The sequence below is a fragment of the Neovison vison genome, chromosome 6 (genome assembly GCF_020171115.1).
Source record: "Neovison vison isolate M4711 chromosome 6, ASM_NN_V1, whole genome shotgun sequence".
NCBI classification, from domain to species: domain Eukaryota; kingdom Metazoa; phylum Chordata; class Mammalia; order Carnivora; family Mustelidae; genus Neogale; species Neogale vison.
This window is the reverse complement of record NC_058096.1, coordinates 125,497,983-125,522,358: the sequence shown is the minus strand read 5'-3', so window position 1 is coordinate 125,522,358 and position 24,376 is coordinate 125,497,983. Positions and strand designations below refer to the sequence as shown.

The following is a 24,376-nucleotide window of genomic DNA, read 5'->3' as shown; positions in this document are numbered from 1 at the left end:
CCTGAAGAGAAGTCTCATTGGCCCACTATTGTTCTTGCATCTTACAGCCACACGGTGTCGCTGTTGGACGGCCCGTATTTTCCAGATCTGTGGTGGTGCAGGTCCCATAAGGGCTGATGATCTCCAACAGAGGGCATCAATCATTCGGGGTCTCACAAGAAATCTCAGGGTCACAGCTTTTAGGGTAAATACTTTCAGGCCCATATTTGGCTTTCTTCCCAGGCAGCTGGGGCCACTGTGAGTTTGATCTCTGTGTCTGCGCCATGCAAAGATGTTCTCAACGCTGCCCCCAATCCCTTTCCTTACCTAGCTATTCACACTAGCAGTAGTTTATATTTAAACAGATTTTCATTTTCTTTTTTTATTTAAGGTTTTTTTTAAAATTTATTTGATAGAGAGAGAGGGGGATCACAAGTAGGTAGAGCAGCAAGCAGAGGGAGAGGGAGAAGCAGACTCCCCCAACAAGGATCCTGATGCAGGGCTCAATGCCAGGACCCTGGGATCATGACCTGAGCTGAGGGTAGAAGCTTAACCAACTGAACCATTCAGATGTTCAACCCTAGAAACACAGAGTCCAACTGTTTGCCTTTTCCAAGACAATAGGGTGACTTGCCCACTCTTCTGACTATAGCTGCACTAATTGAGCCAGAAGGTCAAATATCACGTGTCAGTTGGAACCATTTTGGTTGCAAATAGAAAACCTGATTCAAACTGTCTTCTTAAGCAATAAGTAAATTTATTATCTCACACAACCAGAAGTCCACAGGCAAAACACTTTTAGGTTGGTGAATTCAATGGCTCAACAAGTTATCAAGGACCTCATCTATTAGTCTCTCTGCTCTCCTACAAACATGGTAGGTTTCAAATTCATACTCAAGTGATTTTCCAGAGGTCTACCAGAAGCAGTCAGGACCACATACTTTCTTTTTCATCTACAATCTTTCCTTGTGTTTTTGTTTTTTTTTGTGGGTTGTTTGGTTTTTTTTGTTGTTGTTGTTGGGTTTTTCTGACCAATTAGGTCACATAGGCACATACTCTGTCTCCCAATCAGTAACTGACTAGCAAATGTAAAGGAGACTTAACCTTGAGTTCCAGAAGGGAAAAGAGGTTACCATAATTGGAATTGGCAATGGGGTGGGTACTCCTTGAATCACATAAGTTGCAAGGGAGAGGTATGGCTACTTGAGTAAAGCTAAGGGCCAAGAGGACCATGGATGTTAGATGTAGGATCACCAGTATTCTTTACAGTGTTCAAAGCACAGGAAGGCTGATTATCTTCTATTTCCTAAGAAGAGAGCCTCTACCTCATCACTCCTGGATTTTGTGTGTATCAAGTGGAGGGGAGGAAGTTCTACAGCACTCTACAGTCCTCCAAAGGAATTCCATTCTCATGGACCATCAGGGCCTTTCCAGCCCCTCTCTTTGCTAGAGAAGTAAAAGACTGCACACAAATTCAGTCTTTGACTCAGCATACTGCTGCATGGGTCTTGAGTTTTCTTTTCCTTTCTTTTTTTAAGATTTTATTTTTAATTAATCTCCATACCCAGTGTGGGGCTCAAACTCACAACCCCAAGATTCAGAGTCACATGCTCCAGGGACTGAGCCAGTCAGGAACCCAGAGTTTTCTATGGGTCTTCAATGACTCACCAGGGTGCCAATGGTTCTAAACACTCATTTAACATTCATTTACAAAAATATATTAAGTACCTGTTACCTAAGTTCCAGGGATCAAACTAAATACTGTGTATAAACACAGTATACTCACAGTGGTGAGTAAACCAGATGAGATTCCTGCCCTCACAGTGGTTGTGAAAAAAGACACAAATAAGCATTAATTATGATAAGTGCTATGAAGAGAAGGAAGAGAACAGGAGCACGTGGAGGAGGCTCTCTTAGGTAGTGACATTTAAGCTGAGATCCAAAGCCTGTCTTCATTTCAGTTTACTGATTTCCTCTGTGCTTTGTCTTCCCAGTATAAATTACAGCCTTTGCTAGCAATTAAAACAGATCTTTTCATTTCTAAACTTCTAAACTAATTCTCAAATTTTCTCCTAGGCATAGACCTATCAAGTTTTTCCCCATAACGAGGAGTGTACCAAACTCAAATGGCATTTGGTGATAAATTCTTGAAGACTCTTCAACTCACAAGTCTTTTAGACTTAGAATCCTTAATTAATCCTTAATTACATTAATAACCCTTGTGTCTGCCTCCCATCTGAGAATCTGAACTCTGGGGATATGGATCATATCTTACTTTTTCCAGGACGAGCATTATCCCTGGCACATAGGTGTGCAATACAGTGTGGAGTGACCCTGCTAATTTTGGGTCAGATTTAGACAGAGGCATTCACCTTCAGTAGCCATTTTCCAGTATAAACAAGCACAGGCAAATAGCTCAAACAAATAGATTGATAACATAGGGCGTCTTGGTGGCTCAGCTGGTTAAGCCGCTGCCTTCAGCTCAGGTCATGGTCCCAGGATTCTGGGATTAAGCCCCATGTCTTGGTCTCCCTGCTCAGTGGGGAGTCTCCTCTCCTCCCCTCAACTCATGCTCTCTCTCAAATAAATAAATAAATAAATAAATCTTTAAAAATAGATTAATAACAAATGTTCAAGAATCAATACAGATTAACAACAGCTATATTAATTGGACCTTTAAAATGTGTCAATCTCTGGGCTACACACTTTTTTCTAACTTCTTGACTCTTCAGAACAACCTTAACGTAAGTACTGTTATTATCTTCATTCTACGAACGATCAAATTAGAAAACAGAAGTTTAAAAAAAAAATGTGTGCCTGGGTGGCTCAGTCAGTTAAGCGTCTGCCTTCAGTTCAGGTCATGATCTCAAGTTCCTGGGATAGAGTTTTGCATCAGCTCTCCTCAGCAGGGATTCTGCTTCTCCCTTTCCTGTGCTTGCTCTCTTTTTCAAAAATAAACTAAGGGGCGCCTGGGTGACTCAGTGGGTTAAAGCTTCTGCCTTCAGCTCAGATCATGATCTCAGGGTCCTGGGATCGAGCCCTACATTGGGCTCTCTGCTCAGCAGGGGGCCTGCTTCCTCCTCTCTCTCTCTCTCTGCCTGCCTCTCTGCCTACTTGTGATCTCTGTCTGTCAAATAAATAAGTAAAATCTTTAATATTAATTAATTAGTAAGTTAATTAATTTAAAATCTTTAAAAAAAAAAAAAAGACTTGCTAAGATCACACAGCCAGTATGTGGCAGAGCCAGGATCTGAAACCAGCACTCGGGCTCCAAAGCCTACTTCATTAACCATCTGACCATATCACTTCTCTTGATGAGCAACTGCTCTACCATAAGATTGGTATAGGCATTTATTCCAATTTGCAGTTATTTCATCTGTGTATTAGTCATCTACTGATACATAACAAATTATTCCTAAAATTAGAACATTTAACATCTTGACATGTCTGTGGATCAGGAATACAGGACTGGCTTAGCTGGATGGTCTGGACAGAACCCTTCATGAGGTTGCAGTCAACCTGTTTAGCCACAGTCAGTCATTTCAGGGTTCAGCTGGGACTGATGAATTCACTTCCAAACTCACTCAAGTGGTTATTGGCAGAGCTCAGTTTGTTCCTTAGCAAGCAGGCCTCTCTACAGGCTGCCTGAGTAGCACCCACAACATGATAGCTTCCCACAGAGGAAGTGATACAAGAAAAGGTGTGAGGGCCTAAGACATAAGCAGAAGTCTTTTTTAGAACCTCCTCCGGGTAGTGACATCTCATCACTTCTGCTATATGATATTAATCACACAGACCAACTATGGTAAAATATAATAGAGGACTACACAAGGATGTTGATACCAGGAAGTGGGGATGCTTGGGAGCCATTTTGTAAGCAACTAATCAGTCTGCTTGCTCATTTTTTGTGCCTCCTCCACTAGAATGTAAACTTCATAAGTGGGGAAAAACATCAGTGCTGTTCATTGTAATATTCTCTCCACAGGACTTGCCATAGAACAGATGGTCAATAAATACTGAATAAATGTAATGATGATAATGATATGAATTCCAAAGAATGAGCTCCCTACAACAATCCTGTCTTACTCTCACATAGATTTCCAGTTGCCTTTCATGGCAGCATTCAAATATTTGTTTATTTAAGACTTCATTTTTAAGTAATCTCTACACCCAACATGCACCTCGAACTCACAACCCTGAGATCAAGAGTTGCATGCTCCACTGACTGAGCCAGCCGGACACAGCTCAAATAATTTTTTTAAAGCAAGCCTCTAGGGGCACCTGGGTGGCTCAGTGGGTTGGGCCTCTGCCTTTGGCTCAGGTCATGATCTCAGGGTCCTGGGATCGAGTCCTGCATCAGGTTCTCTGCTCAGTGGGGAGCCTGCTTTCCCCTCCCTCTCTGCCTGCCTCTCTGCCTACTTGTGATCTCTGTCTGTCAAATAAGTTAAAAAAATAAATAGAAGCAAGATTTTATTATGCCCAAGAACCTTTACTCATAATTTCTTTTTTTGCTAAAGAAACCCATAATTTTTATTTCACTGTCAGTTTTTCAGGAAGTGAATTCTCAAAGGAGATGAAAAAAATTTTTGAGCTGCACCCAAAGCTATAGGGGGCACAAATTTAGAGAGGAGTGTTAACCATTTGTAAATGCCTACTCAGCACAATTAGGAGGGCTGGCAGAGCTAGGAGCAAGTTAGGGGAACTGAGTCCAAGATTCTTGCATTGGATAGGACCCTGGAAGCATGTAAAAGTGATTCCAGGTGACTGAAATTCAGTGACTCCCCCTAGCTCCCAGATACAATTATTTCAAAATAAAGTTTTTTTTAAAAAGCACCAGTAGACCGGGGCACGTGGATGGCTCAGTCAGTTAAGCAGCCGATTCTCGATTTTGGCTCAGGTAATGATCTCAGGGTCATGGGATCAAGCCCTAACTGGGGCTTTGCTCTCAGCAGGGAGTCTGCTTGAGGATTCTCTCTCTCCCTCTGCCACTTCCCCGACTCATGCTCTCTATCAGTCTCTAAAATAAATAAATCTTTTTTAAAAATCACCAAAGACCTACATTAAAAGAAGTTCTAAGTATGTACTTTAGAAAGAAGTGATCAAAGAAGACAAGTATGAGATGCAAGGGTTGTTGAGAAAAAATAATAAACATGCAGATAAATATAAACAAACATTGTATAATTCAGTATAACAATCACAAAGGCAAATGTGTGGGCTGGAAAAAGGACAGACTCGAATGAAACTTGATTACACGGTAAAAGGGGCAGGCATTGGAGTTAGAGTATTCCAAGATACCTGTATTGTCTAAAAGGAGAAGCAGGGTGGTTAGGCTCTCTTAAGTGTGCAATGTAAAATTTTAAGGGTAGCCTCTCTAAGAACAGGAATAGAGTCAATGAATTCCAAACCAGGGGATGGAAAAAGTGGAATATGAAAACAAAAATTCAGGCTACTTTTAAGAACGAAAGAAAGGAGAACAAAAGGCAGACCAAAGGTGGGACAAATAGCAAAAGGTAAGATAGTAGAGGCAAGCTAAATACAGTGGGATAGTGCAAAACACCTTTCTTCATTATTATTATTTTTTTAATTAATATCCCCTCCACCCATTTCTCCCCCCTCAACCTCTAATGATCACCAATCTCTAATGATCACCAATCTTTTGGTTTTGTTTTTAGATCCCACCCACATGAGACATATACATTAATTGTTATTTTTTACTTATTTCACTTAGAATAGTGTCCTTAAGCTCCATCCATGTTGTCACAAACAGCAGAATTTCCTTCTTTTTTATGGCTTAATAATAGTATTCACGTCTGTGTGTGTGAGAGAGAGAGAGAGACAGAGAGAGAGAAAGAAATATCTAAAAGTAAAATTGATGGATATGGTAGTTTCATTTTTAATTTTTTTCTAGAGGGGCAGGGTAGGGCAGAGGGAGATAAAGAGTCTCAAGCAGGCTCCATGCAGAGCGAGGAGCCTGTGGCAGGCTCTATCTCACAACCCTAGATCATAACCTGAGCCAAGATCAAGAGTAGGACACTTAATGGACTGAACCACCAGGGCACTCTTATTTTTACTATTTTTGAGGAACCTCCACACTGTTTTCCATAGTAGCAGCACCAAATTACATTCCTACCAACAGTGCACAAGTGTTGCCTTTTCTCCATATCCTTGCCAACACTTGTTATTTATTTTTGATAACAGCCATTCTAACAGGTATGAGCTATTCAAGTATATAATTTCTATATAACTATAGAAAATAGACTCAGAAAAAAACATCAAATTCATGTTCATACTGGCCTTGGGGGAAGACAAGCAAATAATAGTGCTGGACTTGCAAATCCAATAGTGTTTTATCTGCAATGTTTTCTTCCATTGAAATTTTTCAATGAGCCAATATTTAATGATGGTCAGTTGATTCTAGGTAGCAGGAATATGGGTATTAATTTCTATACTTTTCTATGTTTTTAAAATTTCTCTAAATAAACACAATACAAATTTTTACAAAGTCTTAACCAACTGGAACGTGAGTCTGTACTGCCTTCCTTCGGCTCTTGGCTCTAATTAAGGGTGTATCTACAGTCCCCACACTCCACATGACTTAAACCAAAGCCTACATTCTCCTAAAATTGTCAAGTTTCTCTTGTTTGATGTTCTGCAAAATCACCTTGTTTCACTGCTTCCCCACTTGCTGTGTTTGTGAAGGTAGAACCATAGCGTCCTCAGGCTGAGGGGAAGATGTCTAAGCAGCAGCAGCCCAGCCAGCAGCAGGAGACTGTGGGTACTGGCTTTGGCTCTGACACACAATCATCTGAGGCCAGAATTCTGAGCCCAGGGCTTGTTTCTAAAGCCCCGATTCTTCTTCCTTTAAATGTATCGCCAGTCATCAGGCTGAACCAATACTGGAAGGGCATGTGGAGAATTTTAAGTCTTGTTGTTATCAGACTATGTAACTTTTCCCTTTTATTTTGATCTCCATTCACGTTCTTTAAAAAGTAAGTTCAGAGGGTGCCTGGGTGGCTCAGTGGGTTAAGCTGCTGCCTTCGGCTCGGGTCATGATCTCAGGGTCCTGGGATCGAGTCCCGCATCGGGCTCTCTGCTCAGCAGGGAGCCTGCTTCCTCCTCTCTCTCTCTCTGCCTGCCTCTCTGCCTACTTGTGATCTCTCTCTGTCAAATAAATAAATAAAATCTTTAAAAAAAAAAAAAAAAGTAAGTTCAGAAAACCAGTCAATGCATTAACAATTCCTTTTTCAAAAGGAGGCAGAATGAAAGCACGGAGAATGGTGAATGAAAACATTTTTTTACTCTCTTAAACTATGCCACTGATGGTCTGGCTGGTTCAGTCAGTAGAGGATGTGACTCTTGATCTCAGGGTTCTAAGTTCAAGCCCCACGTTGGGTGTAGAGATTACTTAAAAATAAAATCTTTTAAAAAGCTGTCCATCAATCAATCAGTCACTGATGTCAAAGGGCAAACTAGTGAGAGGCAGTTTAAGAGGTTAAGAACACCATCTAGGTACCCTGGGAAACAAGGAAATAATCTGCGAATGAGAATAAAGTCAAAAGCATGGGTCACCTGGCTGGCTCCAAGAGGAAAGCATGTGACTCCTGATCTTGTGGTTGTGAGTTTGAGTTCCATATTGGGCACAGAGATAACCCTGAGGTGGGCGGGGTGGGGGGGTGTCAAGTCAAAAGCAGGATCTGCTTGACTGAACACATTTTATACTCAAGTTCACTACCTTTCACAGTATTTTCTTCAGACTTTCTTTCCGTAACAGTTCTGTCTAGTAACAAGTGACTAATGCTACCATCAGTGTCCTGGTCCCTGGGAATGACTAGGTAGAAAATGTAGCCCAAAATGGTATGTTCCTCAATTCAGGTATCCCAGGAATTACACCAAAGAGAAAACAGTGACACAAAACAAGCCACCTGAGGAATCAGATTGCACTGACTATTCTTGGTGCAAACATGAGTGCACCTCAGTGCTCTGTGGGCAAAGGAGCTTCCCAGGCCTCTAAGGAAGGGCCCAGATACTTCTTCAAGCACATTTAACCATTTTGTCATCACAGGCCTTGTTAACATGACAGGTCTGGCTCTACATGCTGGCCCTGTAACTTCTGAAGGGCTTTGGGCCTCTGTAATGTAAGTACTAGGCTGTTGTGAAAAATACAGGCAACAATATATAAGGACATAGCAAGCATCCAATAAATGACATCTTACTGGTCTTATAAAGGATATCCAGACGTCTGAAGTTTTACAAGAAAATATGATCCTTCATTAAACGTATCACTGAGCTGCTCCCCAACCAGGGTTTCCTGATGCTAGCCCAACTAAGAAACAACTCAGCATGTTTCTTAGAAGAAATAAGGACTAGAAAAAAGTAATTAGAAATATCATTCAGCTAGCCTTATCCCATCACTGGAAATTTCCACTCTGGGGCCTTTTACCCTTCCCCCACTACCTCACTCTTTCAACAATTATTTATTGAAAACTCTCTGCTCAAGACACTGGTTTAGAAGAAAATACAAATACGAAAAGTCTTTGTTTTCCAGAAGCCTTCAGTACAGGGTTGCAAACAAAAAATCCGTGCTCACAAAGTAGAATCTGTATGACATAATTTGCTTAAGCATTCAGTCATTACTACTTTGCAGGCTGATTAATAGGTTGTTTCTTTTTGTGTCTCTATTCCCCTTCTCTCACATACTTGCTCAGCATTTAGAAATGACTTCAACTCTACCAACCCTAAAGATAAAACGATCCTTTATATTAAAACCTCAAGCGAGAGGAAGAAATTACACAATAGAGCATGGATGCCTCCATGCCCCTCCAATCTTCTGGGCCATCAGAGTCCTCACCAGAATACTGTCAAATGTCTGTATATTATTGTCCCCGGGGCCACTCACTGGCCTCCTCAAATGGTCCACTCAACAACTCTCCTCCCTCTCTGCTGGTTGCGAAAATGAAAACCACCTGAAACTTACCCAGGCAGGCTCTACATTCATTCCTTAAACAAGTATTTATCAGAGCCCACTATGAGCCTGCACTGTGAAGATGTGCGAGATACACGAGTGAAAGTCAAGCAGCCACCCTTCAAGAACCTCAGTCCACGACTAAATTACCCATTAAGCAAAAATTACAGAAATAACTGCACACCCTGACAAGGGCTAAGGAGAATTCAAGGGTTCAGGGCCTGGATAATTTTCCTTAAAAAATTGTATGTCCTGCAACAAGCTCAACAACCAAGTGGAGGATAACTAAGGGAAGAGGCAGGGAGGAGCGCCCAGCAGAGGGAAGAGCATCTGCAGAGGCCCGTGGAGAGAAAAAGCTTGCATCATTCGAGAACTACAAGGGGGCTCACGCGTGCTTTAAGGAGCTTGGGTCTTTACAGAAGTAACCAGAAAAGATTTCAAGGGGCGAATGCCATAATCAGATTTACCTGCCCAGTGGCTTCAGAGCAGACACAGGGTCTCTTTTTGCCACCAGTTTACCCCAGCGTCCGGCCCCGCGCCTTCTATCAGCGGGTCCCACCAGCCAGGGCTTAAGGTTTGGGGTTTGGGGTGAGGCAGGGCTCCTGCAGAGAGAGCCAAGCCCATCGCTGAGGCTGCGGGCGGGGGTTGCGTCCGCGGCACTCGGAGGCCGGTGGCGGCCAGCGCTGGGCACCTCAGGGGACCTGAAGCGCCACAGAGTCGGCGCGCTCGCAACTGGCGGCGGCCGAGCTTTCAGTTTCCGAGGAGGAGGCGCCCGGTTCTCGGCGAGGGGAACAAGGCCACGCGGCCCGGGTGGCGGGGCCGGAACCCGCGCGCTCCGTGGTACAGAACCTGCCGTGGTGCCCGGCGACCAGGTAAGCCCCGCGGCGCAGGTGGGGAGGCCCCGGGCCGGGCCCCAGAAGCCCCTGCGCCCAGCCCCGGCGTCCCCGCTGCAGCGCGGCTGCGGCGGCCATCTCCCGGCGGCGGGGCGGCGGCGGGCGCCGCGAGCGGTGGGCGGTGTCTACGCGGACCGTGAGCCGGGAGGGTGAGGCACCGGGGTGTTCGGGAGTTTTCTGTCGGCCGGGCCCAGGGCGGAGGCGGAGGCGGGAACTGTGGGGGCGGGGGCAGCCTGCGGGTCTCTCCTTCCTGGCCAGGCCCTGCGACCTGAAGGTAATACTATTCCAGCCGTTTTTTCCTGGACGCCTCAGCGGAGTCAAGGTCGTGAGGTGCTGTAACTCGGCTCCTTTGCCTAAGCGTGCGGCTCGCGCAGCTCCCCGTGGCTTCACGTGTTTTTGTGCGACCTTCGGGCCTCCCTGGGCTGCGCTCGTGTGCGCGAGGTTGAGCGCAGCGTCCCTCCGCAGGGCCTGGCCCAGGCTGGCCGTGCAGTGTCTTAGTGACCGCACTGCGACTGACTTGGTGGATTCCCTCCCTGCTGGTGAACGTGGTTTGCAGTGGGTAGCCAATACGGAAAGCAATTCCTTGAGCACTGTTATGTCTGGTGTGTTGAGCATGATTTGTTTAGAGTGGCTCTGTTGTAAGGCTTGTGGTTTACGGGGTAAAAATGCTCCTCAGAAAAGTTACCGGGTTGTTTTTTTTTTTTTTTTTTTTTTAAAGATTTTACTTATTTATTTGACAGAGAGAGATCACAAGTAGGCAGAGAGGCAGGCAGAGAGAGAGGAAGGGAAGCAGGCTCCCTGCTCAGCAGGGAGCCCGATTCAGGACTCGATCCCAGGACCCTGAGATCATGACCTGAGCCGAAGGCAGCGGCCCGACCCACTGAGCTACCCAGGTGCCCAAGTTACCAGTTCTTGTACCTCCGGTAGCCTTTGGAGACACCTGGCTCCTGAAGCTTCCTGACGCACTTTGCTGGAGGTCCCAATGCTTCCCATGGGTCTGGACGCACAGAGTCAACACCTATTTGTTGAAGACTGACTTTGTGGCTGGCCTTACCTAGAGCTTTTGCTGAAATGGGAACTATGAGTATCTTAGTAATTTTTAAAACGGACTTGGGTTTAGCTTGGACAGACCGTAACAGCCCCCAGGATGGTTAAACCCAAGTTAAACCCAAGATGGTTTCGATGAAGAGTAGAAACGTCTTAATAATTAGGTCTTACTCTGAAACTGACCGTTGAACTGCTAGGGAAGAGATTTTTAAAAGATTATGCTGATGCCTAGTTACTCAAAAAGCTTTCTTCCAAGACATGTAAAAAAGTTTCAAGTGAGTGACATCATCCTCATCAGTGGAAATAAATGGAATTTGTTTTTCCATCCTTTCCACTTACATTTTTGTTTTAAAATTCATTTTATTTTTATTTTTAAAGTAGTTTCCATGCCCAGCATGGAGTCCAAAGCAGGACTTGGACTCACAACCCTGAGATCAAGGCCTGAGCTGAGATCAAGAGTTGGATGCTTGGGATGCCTGGGTGGCTCAGTTCGTTAAAGCCTCCGCCTTTGGCTCAGTTCATGATCCCAGGATCCTGGGATCCAGCCCCACATCGGGCTCTCTGCTCTGCAGGGAGCCTGCTTCCCTTCCTCTCTGCCTGCCTTTCTGCCTACTTGTGATGTCTGTCTGTCAAATAAATAAAATAAAAGCCTTAGGAAAAAAAAAGTTGGATGCTTCACTGACTGAGCCACCCAGACACCCCTTCATTTACATTTTTTAAATTTTGTGCTAAAATAGAGGGAGTTTTCTTTATAATAATCATTTTTCAATTTGGTCACTTGATCCTGAAAGTTAAGTATATGTGTAAGAGTTTAAGAATGACAGTGGAGGGGCACCTGTATGGCTCAGTGGTTTAAAGCCTCTGCCTTCGGCTCAGGTCATGATCCCAGGGTTCTGGGATGGAGCCCCGCATCGGGCTCTCTGCTCAGCAGGGGGCCTGCTTCCTCTTCTCTCTCTGCCTGCCTCTCTCTGTCTGTCAAATAAATAAATAAAATCTTTCTTAAAAAAAATGACAGTGGATTAATTCCTTTCTCTCAAGTTTTAAACCAGAGTCTTCTCTGGCCTTCCCACCTATTTGGTAGGGCTGGGATCCTTTCTCTGGGGGCCCATTCTGTCATTTACTTCTTCCCATTACAAGGACTGTCCCATGGCTGTGTCATAATCATCTTTTGGTTTCTACGGCCTCTCACTAAGCTTTGTGTCCAATTCAGTGCCTGGCACGTAAGTGACTGATAACTATTAACATGGTGAATGAATTTAGAGTATGACATGTGTTTATTAAATCCAGTTTGTAACTTGAAGATGTGTGACAGGTATTTCTCATTTTTCTTTCTTTTTTTTTTTTTTAAAGATTTTTATTTATTTATCATAGAGAGAGAGGGAGAGAGAGCGAGCACAGGCAGACAGAATGGCAGGCAGAGGCAGAGGGGGAAGCAGGCTCCCTGCTGAGCGAGGAGCCCGATGTGGGACTCGATCCCAGGACCCTGGGACCATGACCTGAGCCGAAGGCAGCTGCTTAACCAACTGAGCCACCCAGGCGTCCCGGTATTTCTCATTTTTCAAATGAGTGAGGTAGATATTGCAGACAAGGACAGTTGTGATCATCTTTTGTTTATAGATAATGGTCGCATTCCAAGAAACACTACCATCAGGGCACTTGGGTCTTTCCTTTTTTTAAACAACTTTGTTGAGGTGTAGTTCACATACATATAATTCACCCATTTAAAGTATATAATTCAATGTCTTTTTGTATATTACAATATTATTTTTTTAAGTTGTGAAATACATATCACATAAAATTTGCCATTTTAACTGTCTTTAAGTGTACAGTTCAGTGGGATTAAGTACATCCACAATTTTGTGTAACCATCACTATTTCTAAAACTTCTCAGCACTTTAGATAGATACTCCATAAATAAATGAATATATGAATGAATGTTGATGATTTAGGAAAAATTTTCAAGAAATAAATGTGATCTTGATTTCTCACTTCCCTTCTAATTTGTTGTGTTGTCTTTTATATTATATATGAAAAGTTATTATAATTAAGATGATACCATGCCTTATTGTAGTATGATAATATTGAAGTTCATTATAATGGAAAACTGAGCAATTCTTTCTAGTTTGAATAGTGAATTATTAAACTTTCTAGGGTCTCTAAAAGTTATAAAGCAAAGTATGAAGATATCCCTAAACCTACTCTGATTTGCAAAAGATGGCTTATCCAAATTTATATTATGCTATTTGGCTTCCTCTATTGCTGCATATTCTCTTTGCTTTTATAGTTGCAGGATACCCTCCACTTGCACAGGAGATACCCTGGGGCTTCCTAAGATTAGAAAAATTCACAAATTTGTAAAGTGCTCCCAAAACAGAGGGATTTATTTTAGGTACAAAGTATTTGAGTCTTTAATTTTTATTCTAAAATTTTCATGTTTTCTGTGCTGCTGGATTGCTTCTATCAATGTTAATCCCTTCTTTAACATCTTTTTAAAAACAGTTTGTGGCTTCTGGCTGTTTCCAGCTAAAGAAGTCTGGCAATCTTCCATTTTTTACAAGGAGAGAGCACACTTGGACATCTATAGGGAGAAGGCCAGGCCAGAGTAGATCTGGGGAGCAAAAAATAGTTGAAGTTATTTTTCACTAGGTCTGGCAAGAATACAGCTGTTAATCCCAAATCTCCAAACATGGAGGGTTTCCTATGCATGTGTGAATAAATATATGTGTGCTTCTGATTTTAGTACAATTTAATTAATATTACACCCCAGTTACTTCTGAGGTAATTGCATGGTTGTACTGGGCTTTAGTCTGGCTCAGGCCCTACTAGTGACCTGAGCAAACCACATAATTTTGTGGATTCATTATTGGCACTAGTAAAGTAAGTGGGCTTAAGTAAATGGGTAAATTAAGTTTGCTGTTGGAAAGTGATCTAGCATATCCTTGGTGGCTTCCTGCAAACCAGTAATTTCTTTGAAGGTATCTACAATTTTTTTTTAATTTTTTACTTATTTTTTTAGTTAAGTAAGCTCTACCCCCAAAATGGGGATTGAACTCACAACCCCGAGATCAAGAGTCATGTGCTCTACAACTGAGCCAGACAGGTGCTCCTAAAATATTTTTAAAATTATATATTCTACCATAATCTATAGCCTTCTAAAACTGAATATTAGGATTGCATTTTAAATTTGTTACCACCGTGTAACATCGATGCTTCCCAAAGATGTATACTGTTTATCCTGGAGTTTTATGTATTCCCTGACCCACTGCCTCATACCCTTGAGGCTTCTTATACCTCAGTTTGAGAAGCATGGGACCCAGAGGACTGGGTCTCTAGGTCTCTTGCAGCTCTGATGTGGTTATCACATTTGAAATAAACTAGGTCTCTTGCAGCTCTGATGTGGTATCATATTTGAAATAAACTAGAGTCTGTTCTCTAGTTTTAGGAATTTATAAATTTATAACAGGGAAAAATATGATTGGCCAATTTGCATGACTTAATTTCTTTTCCTGACAACTGGAGATTGCAATTCTATTGTATGTATAAGCTGTTTCATCAGAAACTGCATGCAATTTGAGAAATGGATTGCAAACTTAGAAAAAAACCCTTTGCAGATGTCCTCTTTGTTGCTCTCAGTCTTTCTTTGCTGCAATTCTGCTTTTTTCTTTCCTGCCTGCTAATTGGATTAAAGACTGTTTTGCCATCCATGGCATCTGGAGATGACAGTCCTATCTTTGAAGATGATGAAAGGTAAATGTCTTGCGTGGCAATAAAATTAGCTCTTCAAACTTTCAGGATTGTTTTAATCACTCAGGTATTATTTATCCAGTCTACTTTGTTAAGGACACATTTTTTAAACTTGCAGATTGCAAGATGGTTTTGCTTTTCTGTGACTTAGAGCAAGGGTAGTAAACACCTGGAATGGAGGTGGCCGCTAATGGCACACATCTTTTTCCATGGGGCCTGGATGTAAGGTCTCCAGATCTCTGTTAGCCCCAAGTTCTCAGCAATCACTTCAAGATGATGTAAAATCCACTTACCATTTCTGATGTAGAGTACACAAACAACATTAGAGTGAATAAAGAGTAAGATGTAGTTAAGAGAGCTGGCTCAAATATATTCTGTATATAGGTATTACATAATATATATATGGTACTCATGCTGGGCACAGACATAAATATTATATATTTTATATTAATATCAAAAGTATGTATTTAAGTTGTGCCAGATAAAACATTATGGCAAAAATCCTTTATTTTCTAAATAAGATTATGGTAGTAAAGACAAGAATTACCATTTTCCATACATTTTTATTTCTTTTGTGATAGGACATTTCTTCTATGACTTCTCTTCTCAGTATAATAAATTAGAACTGTTTTTGTTAAAATGAATCCTAACGGGTTTAAGTATGAAAGGTTTGGGGAGTTCCTGTTTTGGAGTGAATGGATCTGAAAAAGAAATACCAGAATTAAATACTGTGCTTTTTAAATGGGGATGTAGGGAAGAAGTAGAGACTTTTTATTGACCTTTCCAAGCACTCTTCTGTAGCCCAGCTTAGAATGCTATCCTGGATAGGTTCTTAATCCTATTAATATTAAGGTGACTTTGTTTAGAATTATCCGACTATATATCCATATATAGTAGTTTCATCTTAAAGAAAGAGTAAGAGAAGGAGAAGATAGTTATATGTACTGTGAGTAGAAATTCTTAGGTACTGTCACTTTAATATCTTGTAATTTTAGGGCTTTAAAAAAATTCGATATTTTCATCTTGGAAAGATTTGTTATATTCTTACTGCTTTTGGCCTATTGTAATTGCTTTATTTTATTCCCTTAGCCCTCCTTATAGCCTGGAAAAAATGACAGATCTCGTAGCCGTTTGGGATGTCGCTTTAAGTGATGGAGTCCATAAGATCGAGTTTGAACATGGAACCACATCGGGCAAACGAGTGGTATATGTAGATGGGAAGGTAGGAAAACATAGGTTACTTTGTAGATTGCATACATAGAAGCTTGAATTTGTTAACATAGATTCTTCATATGTAATTCAAGGCTTTTCTCTTACATTGATTATATTTGGGCCTGGTTCATGTTACTGGACAAAGAAAACTAATAAGAGTTATAGAGTTCATAGAGTGTAACATTTAAACTTCAAGTGCTTTTATTTTCTTAAAATATTTGAATCATGAAGTAATAAAATTACATCTAAATAACATTGCTATTTACTCACTTTAATTACAGCATTTCTAAGGCTAAATATTAAGTTTTCTTCCATTTGTGTGTTTTTAACTTTCATATTTTGTTGCTTAGGAAGAGATAAGAAAAGAATGGATGTTCAAACTAGTGGGCAAAGAAACCTTCTGCGTTGGAGCTGCAAAGACAAAAGCAACCATAAATATAGATGCTGTCAGTGGATTTGCATATGAATATACTCTGGAAATTAATGGGAAAAGTCTCAAGAAGTATATGGAGAACAGGTCAAAAACCACCAATACTTGGGTATTACGTTTGGATGGTGAGGACTTTCGAGTTGTGTTGGGTAAGTGAGCACTATTTCTGCAGAATTTATTGGCTTTTTATGGTGGTTGTTAATTAGTTCCCCCAACTATCCAGACCCTTTATAGGAGCTTTGCGTAGAGAGAGTGTAAGTATGTGTAGGTGTATTTCTGATGTACCATGTGAACGAAGTATTCATTTAAATGACTGATTTATATGAGAGCCAGATTTTGTAGTGATAGATTTGAGGATTATAAACAGGTTTTAAAAAAAGAAATAATGGGGCGCCTGGGTGGCTCAGTGGGTTAAGCCGCTGCCTCCGGCTCAGGTCATGATCTCAGGATCCTGGGATCGAGTCCCGCATGGGCTCTCTGCTCAGCAGGGAGCCTGCTTTCCTCTCTCTCTCTCTGCCTGCCTCTCTGTCTACTTGTGATCTCTGTCAAATAAATAAATAAAATCTTTAAAAAAAAAAAAAGAATGATGTATTATTATTTATTATTGATATTTATATTATTGTCATTATTGATACTTCTCTTTAAAATGATGTTTAGAGACAGTAGAAATTTAAGATTGATCAGTAACAAGGGAATTTTTCTCTAGGTAGCAAACAGTTTAGTACTGTAACACCTCAAAATTGTCAAAGTCCAGATAAAGTAGATTACAAAATAAAGAGTAGTCAGCCATTGATCTTTAAGCTAAGCTCTGTTGTTACAGATCGCTATCTATGTTGTTTCTACTAGGCCTATAAAATAAATATTTACAAGTTGCTATCTTTTCTCTCTTCTGGTACTCCCATATTTCCTGCTTCTCATATCACTAAAGTTAAGACCATTTGGATTATCTCAGTAATTCACTGATTCATTTATTTAGATAATATTGAGTACCTGCTAAATACCAGTTAGCATACTGTAGTATGCAGTAGAAAAAGAGATGTTCATGCCTTTAAGGAGTCTACAGTCTATTCAAATGCTACCATGTTCTTTTAAAAAAATTTTTTTAAGAATGAAAAATATGGGGGCATCTAGGTAGTTCAGTTGGTTAAGCCTCTGACTCTTGGTTTCAACTCAGGTCATGATCTCACCATTGGTTAGGATCAAGCCCCATGCTGGGCTCTGTGCTCATTGCAGAGTCTGCTTCAGATTCTTTATCCCTCTGTCTCCTGCTCAGTTTCCTCTCTCTCTCTCTCAAATAAATAAATAAATTAAATATTTTCTTAAAAAAGTGAAAAATGTTTGGGTTACTGGCTGGCTCAGTTGGTGGAGCACATGACTCTTAATCTCAGGGTCATGAGTTCAAGTCCCACACTGGGTATAGAAATCACTTCAATAAACTTAAAAAAAAATGTTTATCCAGTAATTAAATGCACATAGTTGAAAAAAAAAAAAAAACCCAGAAACTCCTATATAGCTTATTTATTGAAGAAACTAGATCAATTTGTCTTGAAGAGTTTCCTGTGGTCTGGAATTTTTTTTTTTTTTTTTTTTTGGATTTTGTTGATAGCACTTCTGTGATGTTTCTCTTTCTTTTTCTTTTTTTTTTTTTTAAATATGTATCATTTATAGTTTTTATTTTTAAGTAATTTCTGTACCCAAAGTGGGATTTGAACTTACAACCCGAGGTCAAGAGTCACATGCTCTATCAACTGAGCCAGCCAGGCAGTCCCTCTTCTCTGTTTCCCATACATTGGTAGTTGACTGAAGAATTGGTCAAATTTAGGTTTAATTTTTTTTTTTTTTTTGCAAGACTATAGTTTTATTATATCAAGAGGCACATGGTGTTTGTCAAATATTGCCCCTTCTGGTGTTTTTACTGTTTTGTGCTCCCAGTACCCATTTCTTCACAGGTTCTCCAGCTGAGCATGTTGTCAGATCTTAAATTTTTTTTAATATTCTGCTACATGAAAAATGATATTTCAGAGTTGTTTTTATTTGCCTTTTTCAAAATTAAGTGAAGTTGAACATCTTTTCACATTTGAGGTCCTTTTGTTTTTCTTTCCTGATAATGCATCTTCATGTCCTTTGACCTACTTTCTTTTTTTTTTTTTTTTTTAGATTTTTTATTTATTTGTCAGAGAGAGGGAGAGAGAGCGAGCACAGGCAGACAGAGAGGCAGGCAGAGGCAGAGGGAGAAGCAGGCTCCCTGCCGAGCAAGGAGCCCAATGTGGGACTCGATCCCAGGACGCTGGGATCATGACCTGAGCCGAAGGCAGCTGCTTAACCAACTGAGCCATCCAGGCGTCCCTGACCTACTTTCTTTTGGGTTGTTGTTATTTTTCTTGTTGATTACTCAGAGTCTCTATGTTAGTAAGATTAAACTTTTGTCTGTGCTGTGAGCTTTGCTTATTTTTTTCCACTTTGTCATTTATTTATTTATTTATTTTTTAAAGATTTTATTTATTTATTTGAGAGAGAGACAGTGAGAGAGAACATGAGGGAGGAGAAGGTCAGAGAGAGAAGCAGACTCCCCGTGGAGCTGGGAGCCCGATGTGGGACTCGATCCCGGGACTCCGGGATCATGACCTGAGCCGAAGGCAGTCCAACCAACTGAGCACCCAGGCGTCCCACACTTTGTCATTTATTGTATGACTTTGCTTATGCACGTATGTGTTTTCTTAAATGATGTGGGAATATTTTTTACTTTTACATAATTAAATGTATTGCAATTTTCTCTTTTGTCTTCTGGGTTAGATTTCTTCAGAGGCACATTAATAATAGCTTTATAGAAGGTCTGAGTTCAGTATAAATTCCAGTCTTCACCACCATCATGGTTTACTTCAGCAGAGGCTCAGGTGTTGGGAAGAGCTCCGTTTCCCTACAGCTGCTGCCGTTGATATGCGCCCCTGCCCCCGCACCCCAGGCTGCCACTAAGGCAACCATGGCCCACATCTCCTGGGCCCCTCGGCCTCTCTCTCCTTTAGCCCCACTCAAAGGCCTATCTCTGTTCTCTAAGGCTCCCTTCTCAAGGTGTGGGGAGAAAAGAGTCCCTACTAGACTGTGTTCCTGGAGAGTAGATAGGCTGTTAGAATGAAGCCCCTGCCTGGCACCTCAACTGTGACCCGCAGGCAAGTTTTTGACCCCCAGGCTTCTCACATGCACACAGGTCCTGATTCTAGGCTTCTTATAATGCCCACAGCTCATCTTGTGGCTGCTTGATGAGTACAATCTTCTCCCTCGCCACCCACCAGAACACTGATATTCACACTTGGATCTGGGGATCCTCCCCCAAAATGCACACGTGTCTGTGCACACTTGCATACATGCATATGCCTCCCAAAGCGAGCCCTGACACCTAAACTAATGCTCAGGTGGCTCATGGTAGCAGTTTGCTCCACAGAGTCTGCACAGTCCAGCAGGGATGCCTGTGTTTTTCCTTATGATCCAAAAATTTTTCCCCAAAATGAAATCATTGCAAAAATGAATAGAGATTATTGGGCCCTCCAGTAGGAAATTTAAGGTTAGATTTCTAAGCCTGTATGCTGTCCATCCTACATGAACCCTGTCGCAGCCTTTCTTGGTGACCTCTTTGCGCCGTCATCCACTGGGCTCTTTGTGCAAGGCATTGGGGGATTATCTGGTCACTGACAACAGTCTGTGGTGAGGGCCCTCCTCATACTCATTTCTGTGCATCCTTAATCCTGAAGTTTGTGTTGCAGTGTTTATTTTGTTCAACAGGGCTTCACCCATTTGTGCCGAGGCCCTGATCATTTCTTAAAAGATTATTTTGTTTCATTTTTATTTTGTGAACCAAGAGTAAACAGTTTCTTCAAATTTAGAAAATTGGAAAGCCATGAAAAGTTAATGGAGTTTTAGAAGTCCGGTATATCAAACTTCTTTTAAAATAATAAAGAGTTAATTTTATGTCTGAATCATAGATTATAACTTTTTTGTTGTTGTTACTTTTACAGAAAAAGACACTATGGATGTATGGTGCAATGGTAAAAGAATGGAGACAGCAGTAAGTTGACCCTTTGATTACTCTTAGTGCCACGGGTAAGGGTTGCCGCTGAAATGTTGCTGCGTTTCCTAATGATGGAGATTGATAATTAACCAAGGTCCTCTAGGTTAAGAACAAGAAAGAGATGAAGTACTCCTGACTCCAAATTCTGGAGACCTTTCCAGGAGAGCACCTGGGGCAGGGAGGGGTTGGAAACACCTTCTATTGAGAGCTGACCTCAGCTCACATGATGCCTTTCCTCTCCTGCACCAGGCTCTGTCCTAAAAGGAATTCACACATCCATCAAAAACTGCCCCACAGAGGTTGGCGTCCTCCTGTGTTTGTCCAAGTTAAGGTTGGGCTTCATTCCACAGCTCCTTAAACCTGCATGTGTAGGAATCATGTGGGATCTTGTTAAAATACAAATTCTAACATTTCCCCTGGTACCAATGCTGTATGTTGCCCCACGGGTCATGCTTGAAATAGGAAGCCTTTACACCATACCCTCAAAGCAGATAGGACTTTTCTAAAAGTGGAGTTTTTGTTTTTTTTTTTAAAGATTTTATTTATTTATTTGACAGAGAGAGATCACAAGTAGGCAGAGAGGCAAGCAGAGAGAGAGAGAGGAGGAAGCAGGCTCCCCACTGAGCAGAAAGCCCGATGCGGGGCTCGATCCCAGGACCCTGAGATTATGACCTGAGCTGAAGGCAGCGGCTTAACCCACTGAGCCACCCAGGCACCCCTAAAAGTGGAGTTTTTAAAAAAGGAGGAATATACACATGTCAGATGACACAAAGGCAGATAGGAAAGGGCCCTGTCACCAACCCCAGAAGACAAGTGGAATGTATAGACCAGCAGTGCCCAGAGGCTACCCCACGCATTGTGGCCAAGCATGATGACATCCACATCTAGCCCCACAGTGTCTGGCCTTTGCTGGCAGCTGCTTGCACCACTATGGCCATGGGTGGGATGACTATTGGAGTGATTTCAGCGAGAATGAAATAGCGGTGTGCATAGCACAGGGAGCAATCAGAAGCAGAGGAGACCATCAAGGGAAGCATGGAGTGTGGGACTGGGAGCTGCAGTACCTGGGTGGAAATTTGCCAGGGCCGGGGAGTCTGCTGGTAAGCCAGAGGTACTCTCCTCTGTCCCCACCTTTCATGCTGGCTTCCAACATGAACACCAGGCCTAGAGATAATGGGACCCACTCTGCTCTAGTCAGTTTTAGCTAGTTGTCCATGGTGAGTGCTGCCCTTGTCTCCTTCATCTGGGATAGGTGCAGGAAGGTGAGGAGCAGTGCTCGGAGGGCAGGAGGTCTGGGATGAATTTGTTCAGCTGCTATCTAGGACCTGCCTGTGGGTCTTGTGGCTGTCTGCTTCTGAGAAAGTGCCTATGCCAGAAACCAAATGCTACAAAAATAGATGCTTCTCTCTTTCTTAATCCTGGTTTGAATTCTTGAAGGGTTATTGAATCAGAGTTCACTCAGAATCCATCACCAGAGCTTGAGCAGGGTTAGATCTACTGATTTAAATCTAGAGCTCTCTGGGTTCAATCTACTGATCCAGACTTCTTTTATGCAGAGAGGTTTGGAGAGCTCTTCAGTGTTTTATGGCCCCTATGGAATAGCTTCGTTATCGTTAGCATGATCAGGCACCTACTGGTCCTTCCTGTCCTTTCCTTCCTTCCCTGGAATTCTCTAGATGCCAAATTGGCAGTTTTGAATCCTGTTCCCTCCCCCTCAAGGAATTCTCCAGTGTAAGTGTAAAGAGATGTTTTGTGATATTAAGAATGTGGTTGTAAATAAGTAAGAAGTTCAAAGTCATGTTCTTACACAATGTCTTTGTTCCTCAATAATTAGCAGGAAGTCACAGGTGTTTGGACAATAGCATTTTACAACCCAGTTGCCTCCTCACTATAACTCAAACTGAATTTGCAGAGTAGTTTCTGCAGCTCCGCATGTGGGCAGCCTTCCCCAGTAGGTGCTCCCCTGCTTTTGCTGCCCGTGAGCTACAGTTTATCCCCTCCTTTTTCTTTCCATCCCAAAGCATCATGACCAAGATTATGTATCTGGCAAAATCTGCACCCGCAGTGTCTTGTGGTGGTGTCAGTACTCCTCTGGTAAAGAGCTATGGGCCAGGTTCTCCCCCACAGCTCAGAAAAAGCTCTTCCTGGTGCGGCCTGTGCTCTCTCAGGCTGGGTAATGGCTGTGGGGCCTCCCTGGGTCGGGTCCAGCTGCCAGGAAGCTCATGGCCAAGTTTTAACCCTGGTTGTGCTTTCTTTGTTTTCTAGCATATTCCACTTTCATCCTCAAACCCTCCTGTTCTTCCTTTCTTCTCTGCACTACCTGGCCCCTATCTTTTTACTCTAAATTAACTCCTGTCCAGTAAAAATACAATATAAGCCATAGATATATATCCAAAATATTATAATTTAACATCAATATTAAAAGTTTTTAGAGTTATTTTACATTCCTGTTTCATTCTAAGTCTTCCACACTCCGTGTCTGTTTTGCACTGAAGCAGCACATGGTATTTCAGACTCAGCACATTTCAAGTGCTTGACTTGCCACACACGGCTGGTAGCTGCTGCGGCAGACAGAACAGGGCGAGCTTAGGTAGTGCTTGGTCTTGTTATCTGTGTGTTTTACTGTAAGTCACCTTGCATTCTGAGGAATTGAGTTTTCAGAGTGGGCTGAGAGCATTCTATCCCTTCCTGATGGTTGTTTTGCTACTCCGTGCCTCCATGCCCTGGTCTGTACAGTGAGGAGAGTAATAATGCTGCTGTCAGGTTATGGAGAAGGTTCAGTGAAGTAATGCTTGCACACTGTTCTTGATACAGAGCAAGTGACTCAGTACAAAGTAAGTGCTGGCGATCTTGCTTCCCATTTGTACTTTAGTAGTCAGTGTTGTCTCATAGTGCATGTTATAGACACACAGCCATAAGACATAAGGGATTTTTTTTTTTCCCTCTGAAACTTAAGATTGTTCAAGATAGTAAGCGGGTACAAATAAGAAATGTTCAGTTCACAGCAGACATGGAAAAGCATCTAGCAATACAAGCTTCTGACTTTAATTTTCCCAAGTCTAACATTTAGCTAATAGATACTTCATTATACCACCCTTTTTAGATGGTGTTGATACTCTAGACAAAGATAAATGTTTCTGGAACACTAATTCCTCCTTCTTTTGTTGGCCTAGGGTGAGTTTGTAGATGACGGGACTGAAACTCACTTCAGTGTTGGGAACCATGACTGTTACATAAAGGCTGTCAGTAGTGGGAAGCGGAAAGAAGGGATAATCCATAGTCTCATTGTGGATAATAGAGAAATTCCAGAGATTCTTGAATGACTTCATGATAATGAATTTTAATATTAAGATGTAAAGATCAAGACTTTTAAATTACTGTGGTAATTAAATATGTTCAATATGTACTTTTCAGTACACTTAGTCTGCCAGGTGTTTATTTTTTAGTCACTTGAAACTGTAATATTCCAAGGGTCAAAAAAATTATGTACAATCAATCATAAAAATTGCAATTTATTTTGTAAATAATGTAAAATGTTTTAAAGCCAAATGGAAAATAAGATATGGACCAAAATCACTCATGTTTTACAAGAGGAATTTTTACTATAATAAATATGCTATAAAATAAAATTGGTGCTGCTTGATCTGTGTTTCTGAAAATGGATATCTTCATTGAAAAAAAAAATTTTTATTTTAGAGAGAGAGCACATGAACCAGGGGAGGGGGCAGAGAGAGAGAGAATCTCAAGCAGAATCTGTGCAAAGCACAGAGCCTGATGCATGCAAAGCACAGAGCCTGATTTCATGACCCAAAGATCATTAACTGAGACAAAATCAAGAGTTAGACACTTAACTGACTGTACCACGAGGGGCCCCTATCTTCATATATTTTTAATCCATACAGGTAGATTATCTCTTTAGTTTAATTACATAATGATATGATTAGTGTACCTGGAGAAAATGAGAAACATTTTCTGTCTGAAAACTTAAAGAAATACCAAATAGTGTCATGTAAGTATTTAATTAAAAATGGGTTTCTGAAAATGTA

The 24,376-nt window shown here is 41.6% G+C and overlaps 2 protein-coding genes across 12 annotated transcripts in view; one reads left to right on the top strand and one right to left on the bottom strand.

The window, feature by feature from the left end:
* Nucleotides 1-9,692, bottom strand: part of CEP70 (centrosomal protein 70) — a 128,938-nt gene extending 119,246 nt beyond the window's left edge. For all 6 annotated transcript variants that reach the window (XM_044252267.1, XM_044252269.1, XM_044252272.1 and 3 more), the window contains exon 1: nt 9,409-9,692. The gene's annotated coding sequence lies outside the window, so the exon portion shown is untranslated. The remainder of the gene's footprint in view (nt 1-9,408) is intronic.
* A 21-nt stretch (nt 9,693-9,713) lies between these two features.
* FAIM (Fas apoptotic inhibitory molecule) lies at nt 9,714-23,959 on the top strand. 6 transcript variants are annotated; one of them, XM_044252275.1, is made up of 6 exons: nt 9,714-9,813; nt 14,570-14,628; nt 15,715-15,847; nt 16,188-16,416; nt 20,278-20,327; nt 23,504-23,959. In XM_044252275.1, exons 2-6 carry the CDS (start codon nt 14,585-14,587, stop codon nt 23,651-23,653), a joined length of 606 nt encoding a protein of 201 aa, XP_044108210.1. In that variant the 5' UTR covers nt 9,714-9,813; nt 14,570-14,584; the 3' UTR covers nt 23,654-23,959. The 6 variants fall into 6 exon arrangements, with proteins under 6 accessions (XP_044108210.1, XP_044108212.1, XP_044108215.1 ...); XM_044252276.1 differs by lacking the exon at nt 9,714-9,813 and adding an exon at nt 9,952-9,983; XM_044252277.1 differs by lacking the exon at nt 14,570-14,628.
* Nucleotides 23,960-24,376: the final 417 nt, after the last annotated feature.